This window comes from Hoplias malabaricus, chromosome 2 (genome assembly GCF_029633855.1).
Source record: "Hoplias malabaricus isolate fHopMal1 chromosome 2, fHopMal1.hap1, whole genome shotgun sequence".
Classification (NCBI taxonomy): domain Eukaryota; kingdom Metazoa; phylum Chordata; class Actinopteri; order Characiformes; family Erythrinidae; genus Hoplias; species Hoplias malabaricus.
This window is the reverse complement of record NC_089801.1, coordinates 39,944,611-39,958,261: the sequence shown is the minus strand read 5'-3', so window position 1 is coordinate 39,958,261 and position 13,651 is coordinate 39,944,611. Positions and strand designations below refer to the sequence as shown.

Sequence of the window (13,651 nt, the reverse complement as noted above, 5' to 3'; positions counted from 1 at the left end):
ACTTTCTATTTTCCCTTTCATTTATTTTCGCATTATTGTTTTCACTTTTGCTTTCTTCTCGTTTGACATTTGTTCCTTTCTCACTCTACTCTCTTTTGCTTTTCTTTTCATTGTCTCCACCTTTCCCTACTTTCTTCCTATCTTTTCTCTCTCTCTCTCTCTCTCTCTCTCTCTCTGAGGTGATGAAGAGGTAATGCCGTGTCATGTTTGTTTAAAAGGCTCTGATTTTCATGCGTTTGTTTGTTTGTTTGCACTGTTAATGTTGATGTTTTGTTTTTTTTAATAGAAGAAATGTGTTTGTACATTTTGCAGTGTTCCATGCGTGGTACACTTTTGGTGCTTTCCATGTTTTCCTTCTCTTTCTTCTCCTCGTATCTGTTGATGAAGCTTTGAACTCTTTCTGAATGTGAATTGTTTATTCCTGTTTGCTTATTTATTTGTTTGTTTGTTGTTCCCTGGTATTTACGGTACTGCTCTGTTCCCTTTTTGTCTGCATGTCGTTACTTTTCCTGCATTATTTTCTTCTCCTCCTGATGACGGACTATCCCTCCATTCTGCATTTCACCTATAACCCTCACTCTAACTCTCTCACCCACACACATTTCTGTCGGCACTTAGCCATCGCAGTTAAACAATCAACCAGTCAAACAGCCTCTTTAATTAAACCAATTAACCAATCCATCTTCCTCGTACCCCCACCTCTCACAGAGCACCTGCTACATCTGCATTTCATTGACTTTCTCCAGGCTCCACCCACTAATAAGTTCTTATATAGAAACTGTTGCTAGGTTGGACAAGCTGTACAGAGCTGCTGTATTTCTTTTATCAGGGTTTAATTATAGTCATCATCATCACCATCCACATACAGCAGTGGTCACTAACCCCCCTCGGTCAGTGTGATCCTCCACCCCACACACATAAACCAACACACACACACACACACACACCCCTGTTCAGGCCCCTATCCAATTGCCTACACCAGGGGTTCTCAACCTTCTCCTCCTCCTCACGACCCTTTTAATAGAAATGACAATGGACACAAGGAAACAAAACTCAACTTTTTATGTAAAATGATTTTTGTCTTTTATTTCTTCAGAGAAAACACTAAAAACTGAGAATTGGGGCCTGAGAAATCGCCTGAAACATCGTTTTAGTTCAGTCACAGGAACTAAAATGTGTAGAATGCAAGATGTGTAGATGCAACTGATGATGTTTAACGCCAAGCGCTGTGACTCCTCCTGCTATGCTTCTACGCATTATCACCAAGGGCCTGTTTTTAAAGGCTATGATTCTCTTTTCTGCCAAGTCTCCTGAGGATGGGCTGCGGACCACTAGAGTGTGCTTCACAGTGCAGTAGTGGCCTGTGGCCCACAGGTTGAGAAACCCTGGTCTACACTCCCCCATACGGCATAACTCCCATCTACGTCGGTTCAGAGGGGCCAAGCCCCTTCCTCTGATAATTTTCATCATGGTTTTGTAAAACAGTGGCAGTGACCCCAACAGACCATGTGAGTGGGCGGAGCCTGAGGTTTTAGAGTTCCTCCTCCTCATCTGTCCTCAGGTCATGGTCGTTCTCAGGCCAGTGCGGATTAGATTTCTCACGGACCCTGAGACTTTTCTTCTTACAAATTATGTTTTATCGTTTCAAGAAGTGCTGTGAACCTGGCTGTGCTAAAGCTGAATGAGCAGGGCCTTTTGGACAAGCTGAAAAACAAATGGTGGTACGACAAAGGAGAGTGTGGCAGCGGGGGCGGAGACTCCAAGGTCAGCCTCAACCTCCACCGACAAATAAACAAACAAAAAAATTAACCAGACAAACCTGTGATGAGCAGTCAGCAAGGCTGTGACCTTTTGACCCCGGCAACAGTAATGCAACCCCTCCTCGCTTTGGTGACCATGTCCATGGTAACTCTTGCCTTGCCAACACTTACCATGACAACTACATCCATGCCAATCACTGCCTTGGTAGCTGCCAACGCTGCGATCACCATGAACACCAGACGCTTATGTGGCTTTGCTTTAGGAGATTAATGCAAGCTGAGATCAGATTGAACCCTTTACTCGTACAGTGGACAGAGAGAGAGAGAGAGAACAGTGTGACAGAGAGCAGAGGACAGGGAGAAAGAACAGAAATGGAGGGAACAGATCAAAGAGAGAAAACTGAGAAAGAAGAACGAGTTATAGAACAAAGAAAGATAAAATACATAGAATAGAAAGAGAGAGATGAAGTGGTTATTGATCAGTCACTCTTTAATTCTGGTCAGGACATAAAGGTGACCCACATCTACAGCGTCACTCAGAAGAGTGACTATAAATCTGTTAAAATACAAGTCTATTGTCAAAAAATAATTGGTGGAAAATAGAAAGTAAAGGTCTAGTTTGGGTGTAGTTAGGGTTGCTGTGTAGTTGTGGAAGGTGGCTTGTAAGTTTTGGCTACTTTTCACTTCTCCATGGCAACCGGAGGAAGTTGTAAGCATCAATAATAATAATAATAATAATGATGTAGATAACAATAACACTAATATTAGAGAAGATAAGAGATTATTTATAAAGGACAGGTTTCCCCAAACAGAGACACAGGACTGAAAAGAGTAAACCTTTAAAGGCTGCCAGACTCTCTGCCCACAGAGGACGAGATGATGGGATATGGGGTGAGCGACAGCGAGGCAAACAGCGATGTCTTGAGGGGACTAAGCATTCACAGGCTAACGTGAGAACTCTAATGGAATAAAAATACACTTCCAACAGTCCCTTACTGCACCACATGCCAGGCTCACTGTCAGTCATCCTGGAGGAATTAGGAATAAGCCCCGCTCCTTTGTGCCCACACATACACTTCTCCAGTCCCTGAGCTTTAGTGACAGTCACCCTGTGTTTGGCCCCTCCCACACAAAATGGCAGACCACTTCTCTCTTGTGATTGGCTCTGACATCTATTCCTCTCCTCTAATTGGTTTCATATATTGGGTTAAACTGCCCGTGTGGGTGAAGGGCTGCCATACGTGTGCGGAATCGCTGAGCATGCTGGGTAGAGGGTGTTTAGTCCGTTATGACATCAGGACTGCATGTTTCTCATTTATTCACCTGCCTGTGACCCTGCAATGCATGATGGGAGTAAATCAGCTCTTCACAGCAAATATACTGCACATGTGAGTATTGTGGGTTCGAACTATGCATCAGTGTAAATCCTGGACTGTGGTCTTTCCAGGGTGTGTTCCAGCCTTCGGCCCAGTGACTGCCACCCTGACCAGGAAGAAGCTCTGACAGAAGATGAATATGGCTGCATCCCAATTGTGTACTACCCAGTAATACTATAGAGCAGTGGTTCTCAAACTGTGGTACATGAAGCAGCAAGTGGTGGTACGCCAAGTGACCTTAAAAAAATTACAATTTAATTCAAAAATGAACTAATAACTGAAAATCTGAAACTGGAAGGAAGGAAAACATTAGAGTCCTAAAACACTGTTTAACAGCACTGTGCCTCCTTCAACTACAGTCTATTTACTGTTAACAAGTGCTGGGAGCCACTGGAAGCACCTGCTTCAAGCACTGAGCTGTTTTCACATATAGTCTATTAAAGCGCATATTAAAATCTTTCAAACTTTTTTTCTAAATGTTTATTTCCGCCAAAATTGTATATGTTCTCATAAATGTATAACTGTTTAAAACATTCAGTCTGAGCTTAATATTTCTATCTGCTCTATAATTTTTATTATTTTACAATAACTTTGTGTAATAGATGCAAATTACAAATATTCAAGCAACACATTCATAAGCTTTACAGGTGGTACAGGAGGCTTTGATTTGATAATAGGTGGTACTTGGTCTAAAAAGTTTGAGAACCACTGCTATAGAGTAAAGGTATTAACCTTAATGGTTTGAGTTTGGGCTCCTACACAAAATGTTAGAATATCATGAAAAAGTTGATTTATTTCAGTAAATCCTTTTGAAAATAGAAACTTGTATATTATACTCATTCATTACACACAGACTGATATATTTCAATTGTTTATTTCTTTTAATTTGATGATTATAACTGACAACTAATGAAAACCCCGAATTCAGTATCTCAGAAAATTAGAATATTGTGAAAAGGTTCAACATTGAAGACACCTGGTGCCACACTCTAATCAGCGAATTAACTCAAAACACCTGCAAAGGCCTTTAAATGGTCTCTCAGTCTAGTTCTGTAGGCTCCACAATCATGGGGAAGACTGCTGACTTGACAGTTGTCCAAAAGACAACCATTGACACCTTACACAAGCAGAGCAAGACACAAAAGGTCATTGTATAGAGGCTGGCTGTTCACAGAGCTCTGTGTCCAAGCTCATTAATAGAGAGGCAAAGGGAAGGAAAAGATGTAGTAGAAAAAAGTGTACAATCAATAGGGATAACCGCACCCTGTGGAGGATTATGAAACAAAACCCATTCAAAAATGTGGGGGAGATTCACAAAGACTGGACTGCAGCTGGAGTCAGTGCTTCAAGAACCACCACCACACAGACGTACGTAAGACATGGGTTTCAGCGTCGCATTCATTGTGTCGAGCCACTCTTGAACAAGAGACAGTGTCAGAAGTGTCTCACTTCCAAAAAGAACTGGACTGCTGCTGAGTGGTCCAAGTTACTTTCTCTGATGAAAGTAAATTTTGCATTTCTTTGGAAATCAAGGTCCCAGAGTCTGAAGGAAGAGAGGAAAGGCACAGAATCCACATTGTTTGAGGTCCAGTGTAAAGTTTCCACAGTCAGTGATGGTTTGGGGTGCCATGTCATCTGCTGGTGTTGGTCCTCTGTGTTTTCTGAAGTCCAAGGTCAACGCAGCCATCGACCAGGAAGTTTTAGAGCACTTCATGCTTCCTGCTGCTGACCAACTTTATGGAGATAAAGGTTTCATTTTCCAACAGGTCTTGGCACCTGTATGCTGTGTCAAAGCTACCATTCCCTGGTTTAAGGATCATGGTCTCCCTGTTCTTAATTGGTCAGCAAACTCACCTGACCTTAACCCCCTAGAAAATCTATGGGGTATTATGAAGAGGAAGATGTAATATTCCAGACCCAACAATGCAGAAGAGCTGAAGGCCACTATCAGAGCAACCTGGGCTCTCATATAACACCTGAGCAGTGCCACAGACTTATCGACTCCACGCCACGCTGCATTGCTGCAGTAATTCAGGCAAAAGGAGCCCCAACTAAGTACTGTACAGTGAGTACTGTGAGTGCTGTACATGCGCATACTTTTCATGTTCATACTTTTCAGTTGGCCAGTGTTTCTAAAAATCCTTTTTTTGTATTGGTCTTAAGAAATATTCTAATTTTCTGAGATACTGAATTTGGGGTTTTCATTAGTTGTCAGTTATAATCATCAAATTAAAAGAAATAAAAACTTGAAATATATCAGTCTGTGTGTAATGAATGAGTATAATATACAAGTTTCACTTTTTGAATGGAATTACTGAAATAAATCAACTTTTTCATGATATTCTAATTTTATGACCAACACCTGTACACTATTGAACATGATGAACAATTGCTATGAAAAAATAACAATCACACTAAGCTGCAGCTGCAATGCTGTCCGCCATTTTGTTCAAAGCCTAAAACTCTAATATCTCCCTCCACACTGCATTGTGCAGAGTATAGGTCTTAAAAACCAGTTTCTGCCTTAAAGTAGTGCACTGTATGTCAAGTAATAAAACAATTTATATTCAATATGAGCTTCACATCCCTCTAACATTTAGGGGACTGCCTGCATGCAGTAGTGTTAGTTTATAATCTGTGAAGTGCACTATGTAGGGAGTATGGTTATACACAATTGGGACGCAGCCCTTGTCTTGTTTAGTCTCAGCTCAGAGGTTAGTGACCTGTGGCCTTCTGCAGCCAGACTGAGTTTAAACTCTATTAGAGTCATGTCCACTGAGGATAAATGTTTCTCTCAGCATTTGTTTATGTTTGATGTAAATTTTAGTGTCCTGCACACAGCATGAAAGACCCAGGTGGGTAAGACAGGCCTCGAGTGTTTGTCCTTTACAGAGAATGTTCTGAGATTGTTAGCTGAGTTTACACAGACTTACTGATGTCTTCAGGGTCTGTCTCTGAAACGTGGGAGAATAGGACAAACATAAACCAACAACACAAATTAAAAAATCACAGCTTCTCAGAAATATAACATTATTTACTAAACACCCCAGCCCCCTGAAGAGAAATCACAGGCTTTATTTAGTTCTGCCCTCTGGGGCCTGATGGCTTTACCCCTCTGGGTCTGTGGGCTTTACCCCTCTGGGGTATGAGAGTTTTACCCTTCTGTGTCTGATGGCTGTACCCATCTGTGTCTGTGAGCTTTACCCCTCTAGGGTATGAGGGTTTTACCCCTCTTGGTCTGAGGACTTTTTGGCTACAGTTCTGACCAAGTCCAGTTCTTTAATCTCATTCCTGAATGAACCCTTGGTTAATTAAACATTAATAACTACACCAACTATGCCCCTCCCCCAGTCTTCCAGGAAGCTGATGATTTATTTACTGCACTGTGCACAGCTGGATCCACTGGAGATTTCAGTGTTTACAGTGTTCTATTTTCTACAGACATGACCCACGTTTTCAGACTCGTGCCTTCACTTTCCAGGAGTTCTGCTGGAGAAGCCAGCGAACACCTTCTGGTTCCAGTTCTCTGCACTGTATACAGGTTCTGGGACATTCTCCTCTTTAGCAGAATTTAAGTTCTGTTCTCTGGGTTCTCTGTGAAATCAGGGTGGAAAGGTGTAAGTCTGGGTTCTGTAAGCGCAGATGTGGAGAGAAGGCCACAGGTCTGCCCTAGTTTATAACTAGAGAGGGTTGAGATTACCCGAGGATCCTATGCTAGTGGAGTGCCGTATATTTGCTGGTGTTGAATTACATACCGTCGTCATTTTAACAGAAAGGAAATAAACTGAGTTACCCAGCAGCCCTGTCAATGACATATTTTACATTTTACACCTCAGAACACTCCACGGGCTCAGGATCAAACACCAACAACAACCAGCAGATTCAGAGCCAAACTCTCCACCATTCCCAGATTTAGAGATGGACTGGGTTTGCTCCCAGCAGCGAGTGATGTCTGTGTTTTTGTTAAAGCACTTGTGCATCTGGAGTGTTCTGGTGTAAACTGTTCGGCCTGAGACCTCTCCCTGTTGGAATGCTGATTTCTGTCTGATAGTCGAGGAAAGGTTCTGGATCCTGCCTGATCCAGCTTGCTTAATCCAGACTCCAGAAAAGCTGCACTTTATATTTTAACCAATTATTTAACTACAGGCCTCTGAAGTCCCGTGGTCCTTCTGTAGTGGACATCACGTCCATATAAGGACTCCTGGTCCTGAGCTGGATGCCCATATAATGAGTTGTGGGTGTGGTTGTATTTCTCTGTGACAGAAATGGGGGGTGGGTGGTTGTTTGTGCTGCGAGAACTTTCAGAATTGTATATGGTGCATTTAATAAGCTGGTGATTCAGTGTGTTGTTAGCTTGCAGCATACAGCATTATTAATGTGGAGCTCCTTAATTAATGTCTGCCTTATACTACAGGATTTTAAATATCCTGACCAATGTTGAAAACGTCAGACACCCCAAACATAAAAACATTTTTCACTTGTGCTTGATCGTTGTTAGTCCTCACTACGTGATCCACCCTTAATGAACCACCACACACTTTCTGATCAAATACACTGACAGAAAAGCTCCGCTACACAAAACTTCGTGGGAGTTTCTCCCATAATGCTACATCCCAACATCAGGCGGGAGTTTTTCACACACTAGGGCTCTGTCCGAAACAAAAGCAGCAGGTGCTTTGCGCTCTTGTTGCCTTAGAAGGCAGCATTTTGAAATGAAGGTGTTAGTAACATTAGAGTATTCAGTATTTAAGCACAATGCCAGGGCACTTTTACACTACTGCCCCTCGCCAGAATAATTACAGCTGTGAAGATATCGGAGCAAAACAGGCAGTAATTTAGCTTTAAATACAGACATGACACTGTACCTTCCACCCTCAAAATACTTCCTGAGTTGACAGCCCCCTGGTCATTTCAGCCACAGCCTGGATGTAAACAAACATGGTGGATGGCAGTGAAATAATCCCAGCTCGACTGGCATTGGTTTATCATCTTTAAGGCATGACGTCAATGTGGCGTTTCACACCCCTCACACTACAGGATTCTGAGTCGTGAACATTTCATATTTACGATTCATAATCTGGGTGGCCTCGACTGCACTGAGAGAAGATTGGAGGAGTAAAAATTGTATTACAGATTCCCCACACTACAGGATAATCTAAGAAAGTAATCGGTTATGATCTCCCTAAAACCAGGAAACCTCTTGTGATCGTTGGATGACTAAATCGTCCTCAAAATAAGCTCGATTATCCTGTAGTGTGGGCAAGTTGACGTTTAGTTAGTGCTAGAAACTTTGGATAAATACCGCATACAGGACAGTTTCCGGTTCATGTCTGCCACAGAGAGAAGTAGGAACTCCATATGTGGGCATCCAGCTCAGAGCAGGAAGTCCTTATATGGTCATGATGCTCCCAGTGGAGCAGTGGATGTGTATAAGAGCAGTGATGACTATTCATGTTCTCCTGATGCTCCACCCAGTGTGGGTGGTTCTGGCTGTGTTACCATGGTTACCTGTTTCTGCCAGAGCCGCGCAGACACGCTAACTTTACCCTCATCCTGGTAAGGTCAGGTAGCACTGCCAGGTCAAAAGGTCAAAGGTAAAACCATTGCTAGTGATGCCTGCCTCCTCTTCCTCCTTTTTCCTCGCTACCTCGCTCTGCCTGTGTCTTTCTCTCTTTCTCTCTCTCTCTCTCTCTCTCTCTCTCTCTCTCTCTCTCTCTCTCTTGCTTTTCCTGTCTCTCTCTTTCTGTCTCTCTCTGTAACGATGAGAACCAGAGCAGGTGATCGCTTTGGTTGTAGATCTTAGAGACTTAGAAAAGAAAGAAAATTAGATGTTAAGTTTTAATAACATAAGATAACATAATGCTGCAATGTTATTTATGTTATTTCCCTCGTGAAGAACTCCTGTAAACCTTGCAGTATTGAAACTCAGTGAACAAGGCATCTTAGACAAGCTGAAAAACAAGTGGTGGTACGATAAAGGGGAATGTGGGACCAAGGATTCCGGAAGTAAGGTCAGTTTCCAGAGCCACACGCACCTCAAATCACTTGCACACACATAGCACCACCTTAAACTCCACCTTAACAAATCTGACCAGCTGCCTCCAGCACTGTAGGAGACCACAGCGCCTCCTAGAGTACTGGCCCCTAATATTTCCCTCAGCTCACACACGTAGCACATCGGCAGTAGTGACTAACGTTTACACAGCGCAGTATTAATGTATTCCAGTGTGACACTAATATAGAGTTGAGGTTCATTTTTTTTTTCTTGCACTGTGATAGAGTTATAATTTTTATGGATGATCCCATCCATAAAACTCATAACTCTGCTGCCTTGGCAACCGCCCTGAAAAACCATTTCCATGTTCCGGTGTGCGTCCAATTTGCATGTGTGGCCTGTGTGTATTGCATTCACTGATGTTGTGCACTGTGGTACGTAAACGCTACTTCAGGCTACGCCCCGTCCTGGGCATTGCCACAGGTCACTGTGCAGGACAGTGTTGCCGTGGTGATGCCGCGGAGCGGGAGATGTCGAGGTGTGACAGTGGTAGTTTCACACGTGACAACTTTAGGGAAGTGATAGACCGGGGGTTTAAATTTGTGAGATCACAACCAAATTCTAAAGACAAGCAGCCTGGCAATGCCGCTACTGATCTAACAATATCTGTATCCATGACAACTGAATGCGGCAACAGCCTTGCTGTGGCCACCTCCGTTGCTTCGGCGACGCTCTCACAAGGTTAAAGATGTGAATGGTCTCATGCTGAACGAACATGTTTGTGTGTGCTTGTGAGGCAGGTTGCCATGGCAGCAGAATGGCAGGATTGAGTGTGTGTGTGTGTTGAGGCTTGTCTTAGTGTTTGAAATGTGACGCTGGTCCTCAGCTGAACATGCTGGTGTCCTTCAGTGAGTTTTGAAAGCTGTGAAGTTTGCAGAAGTAGTTCAGAGAGGGGAATTGCCATAATAACATTAAACAAATAACCCATTCCTCACCTGCACTAACCCTGCCCCCCCAGCATCGCGGACCACCCACAACAATGGACAACTTCACTGGACAGCTTTACCACACAACAATACGACTCAGTGGCTCAGTCTTGGCTCCACACTGCTCCTGTGTCTATGTGTTTGTTTGTGTGTGTGTGTGTGTGTATGTGATGTGTATGGGATGAAAGAGCTATCGAACCCTTCCACCTCTGAGCCAATGTGAACAGTTAAGACAGAGATCCTCCAACACACAACATCAGTCAAGTCTGTAAACTCAGGAATATTGCTCTCCGGACCTGAGTCAATGCTCTCCGGACCTGTCAACACTGGACCTAGACCAGTCCAAACCTGATCCCTACTACACATTTCTTATTTTTCCCCCTCCCACTTGTTTTGGAGTGTCCTCTTGCCCCTTGGAGCAAAGTTACAGAGTGGTAAAAGAGTGGCTAAAATCTCCCCCTGCAAAACCGGACAACCCTCCAAGACCCTGACACGTCACCAGAACACAAAAAAAAAAGAGCAGCGCTTCATTCCCAGGTGACTAGTGGTGCTCTGAAGCAGCGCTTCCAATCTGCAGTGATATCAGAGGATCTACTGGACTTTCAGATTTAAAGTCCCACATTAAAGTTCCACATTAAATTTTATAATATCAGGTGCTAGATGTTTCTAAACTGTAAATGTACAGCTGACTACACAGGCATCAGCTACTACTGGTGATGTTTTTTGCTTGTTCTGAAGTAAAGGGCAATAATCCACTGAAGATTTCTTAAACTAAGATAATACTGTTTTAAGTGTGATCGTACTGTTTCAGGGAGATAATACTGACATTTGTGAGTTACATTGATTGTTGTGCTGCGTCTGGACGGTGATTCACAAGGCACAAGCAGTGTGACTCTGAAATAAATCAGTTTGAAGGGCCAGGTTGCACTTGACCACACCCTTCTATCCCAACAAGAACTGAGACCCCATCCCTCTGAAGGTGATGGATGTGGAGTTGGAGTTTCTCTGGTTTAACAATTCCTCTGTAAACGTCTGATGGGAAACGCCCTCCTTTCCATCCCTCAATCTCTCCTCATACCTCCAATGAGTGTTTGTGTGTGTGTATAATGGGGTGTCAGTGTGTGTGTATGATGGTGTGTGTGTGTGTGCATATGATGTTGCATGTATGATGGTGTGTGTGAATTACACTGTGTGTTTTTATGTGTGAGAGTGTGTATGATGGGGTGTATATGTGTCAGTGTGTGTGTATGACGGTGTGTGTGTGTGTGTATGAAAGTGAGTGAGTGTGTGTGTGCGTGTATGACTTTGTGTCTGTATGTATTCTACAGGATAAGACGAGTGCTCTGAGTCTCAGTAACGTGGCAGGGGTCTTCTACATCCTTGTGGGGGGTCTGGGGCTGGCGATGACGGTGGCTTTGGTGGAGTTTTGTTATAAATCTCGGCAGGAAACGAAGCAGCTGAAACTCGCTAAAAACGCCCAGAACTTCAAAGCTACAACTCCCAGTAATGCACAGAGCTTCACCACGTACCGTGAGGGCTACAACGTCTACGGTTCAGAGAGCGTCAAGATATAGCACACGGTACATAACCCTACAAGACCATTACACACATTGTCAACACACTGAGTAACCATAGCAACCACCTATAAACACATTAACACACTAGGTAACGTAGCAACCACTTACCAACCTGGGGTACCATAACAATCACCTAGAAATTACAAACATCTGAGTTACCATAGCAACCACCTAACAACACAGGGTTACCATAGAAACAACCTAGCATGTTCGATTCTTGCTGTAGTTGTTATTACTGTGTTAGTCAATCAATGCTGTTCTGGAGCTGGGTCAGAACTGATCACCAGCAAGTGATGCTGGTCAATGATTAAAGGCAGTGTTGTGTTGATCAGTGCTGAGGTGAATGTGTTGTGTTGCTGATGATTCACTGCAACTCTTTCCGTTTGTTTCCAGACCCAACTATTGATGTCACAATTCTTGGGGGACCGGATTCTCAGTTACTTTTAAATTATATTGGGACTCGCCTCTTTTGGAGAGTGGCTCCTCCCACCACCCTGCACTCCTCAACAAACACCTCAGCTTCTGCCTCTCTCACTCTGGTTCTGCTGTTACCGTAGCGACTGCACTCTCAGACTCGCAGTGCCTTACAAAACACCCTTCCAGCTTGCCAGGACATGCAAACATACAAACAAACAAGCAACATGCCAACCAACACAACACTCAAAGCACTCAGCACTCTAGAACAGTTCAGCTCCGAGAACAGTGATCCACTCTAGAGCAGTTCAGCTCTGAGAACAGTGATCCACTCTAGAACAGTTCAGCTCTGAGAACAGTGATCCACTCTAGAGCAGTTCAGCTCCGAGAAAAGTGATCCACTCTAGAACAGTTCAGCTCCGAGAAAAGTGATCCACTCTAGAATAGTTCAGCTCCTCCACAGTGATGCAGTCTAGAACCCATAACTCTAATCCAGACTGGTGTCTCTTGACCCGTTCCTGAGTGTTGTGTTGTGTTTAAGGAGGTTCTGACCCGCTTCTGGTCTCTAAATCAGGTCAGAATCAGCTCTAGTGTGAAATTGTAAACATGTTCAACAAAAACCCTTTATGTTCTACAACTGGCAGTTTAACTGCTTCTATGCAAAGATTAAAGCCAAGGCAGAACACTAAAAGAAGATCAAAAGCAATATCTCCCTCTAGTGGTCTTCTAGGTCCTGGCCCATTTAGGAGCGCTGCAGGTGTGTGAAGGAGGTCTACTCAGGTACAGACACAACCTGAAATGAACCAGAGGTTTAAACCAGTCCTGCATGATTTGTCAGTGTCCACCACACCATTTAGCTCCAGTGTCTCCGACAGGACACACCGGCTTGGGACCGCTGTCCATGCCCAGTTCACCCCGGGTCCAGAGTCCAGTCACAGTCCTTCATTCTCACAGAGATGGACAGAGGGTCCAGCATCGCAGGACATCCATAATGTTCATCTGTCTCTCTCTCTTTCTCTCTCTCTCTCTCTCTCTCTGCCTCTCTCATTCTTTTTCTCTCTCTGTCTCTCCTGCATGATGCTTGTGTTCTCTTTAGTTTTATTAAAGTTTATTAATAAAGTTAGACCAGAAAACGAAGCCCTGTCTCTGGAGTCTTTTCCCACAATCCACTAGGTGAGGTGTAAATACAGAGATGGACAGTGTTTCAGTGAGCGACAGAACATTGGAGAGTGTTGTGTAAATGGAACCTGATGTCCTCTAAAAGCCCCTCACAGAAAATGAGGACAGTAAACAGTGGGGGACAATGGACAGTGGATGTGATCAGAGCTGGAGTGACAGTGTAGAAGAAAGATCTCCTCTCGCTCAGAGATGGACACTGACTATCTGAAGGGGGCGCTGTTGGGGGCTCAAGGTTGACCCAAGTGGATCTACAGTGTCTACTGATGAAGGACTAGAGGACGACCAACACAGACCAACTGCAGCAACAGATGAGCTACTGTCTCTGACATCTACAATGTGGACCAACTAGGTAGGAGTGTCTAAC

General features: G+C 43.7%; 1 protein-coding gene across 8 annotated transcripts in view; it reads left to right on the top strand.

Annotated features, from left to right (window-relative positions):
* gria3a (glutamate receptor, ionotropic, AMPA 3a) overlaps positions 1 to 13,228 on the top strand; it is a 51,706-nt gene extending 38,478 nt beyond the window's left edge. For 3 of the 8 annotated variants that reach the window (XM_066659595.1, XM_066659593.1, XM_066659592.1), the window contains 3 exons: positions 1,650 to 1,764; positions 11,446 to 11,697; positions 12,088 to 13,228. In XM_066659595.1, coding sequence (XP_066515692.1) covers positions 1,650 to 1,764; positions 11,446 to 11,691 — 361 coding nt within the window. In that variant the 3' untranslated portion in view covers positions 11,692 to 11,697; positions 12,088 to 13,228. Of the gene's footprint in view, positions 1 to 1,649; positions 1,813 to 3,207; positions 3,909 to 11,445; positions 11,698 to 12,087 lie in introns of those variants that run through there. The other 5 variants (XR_010800280.1, XM_066659594.1, XM_066659598.1 and 2 more) reach the window with 5 other exon arrangements.
* Positions 13,229 to 13,651: the final 423 nt, after the last annotated feature.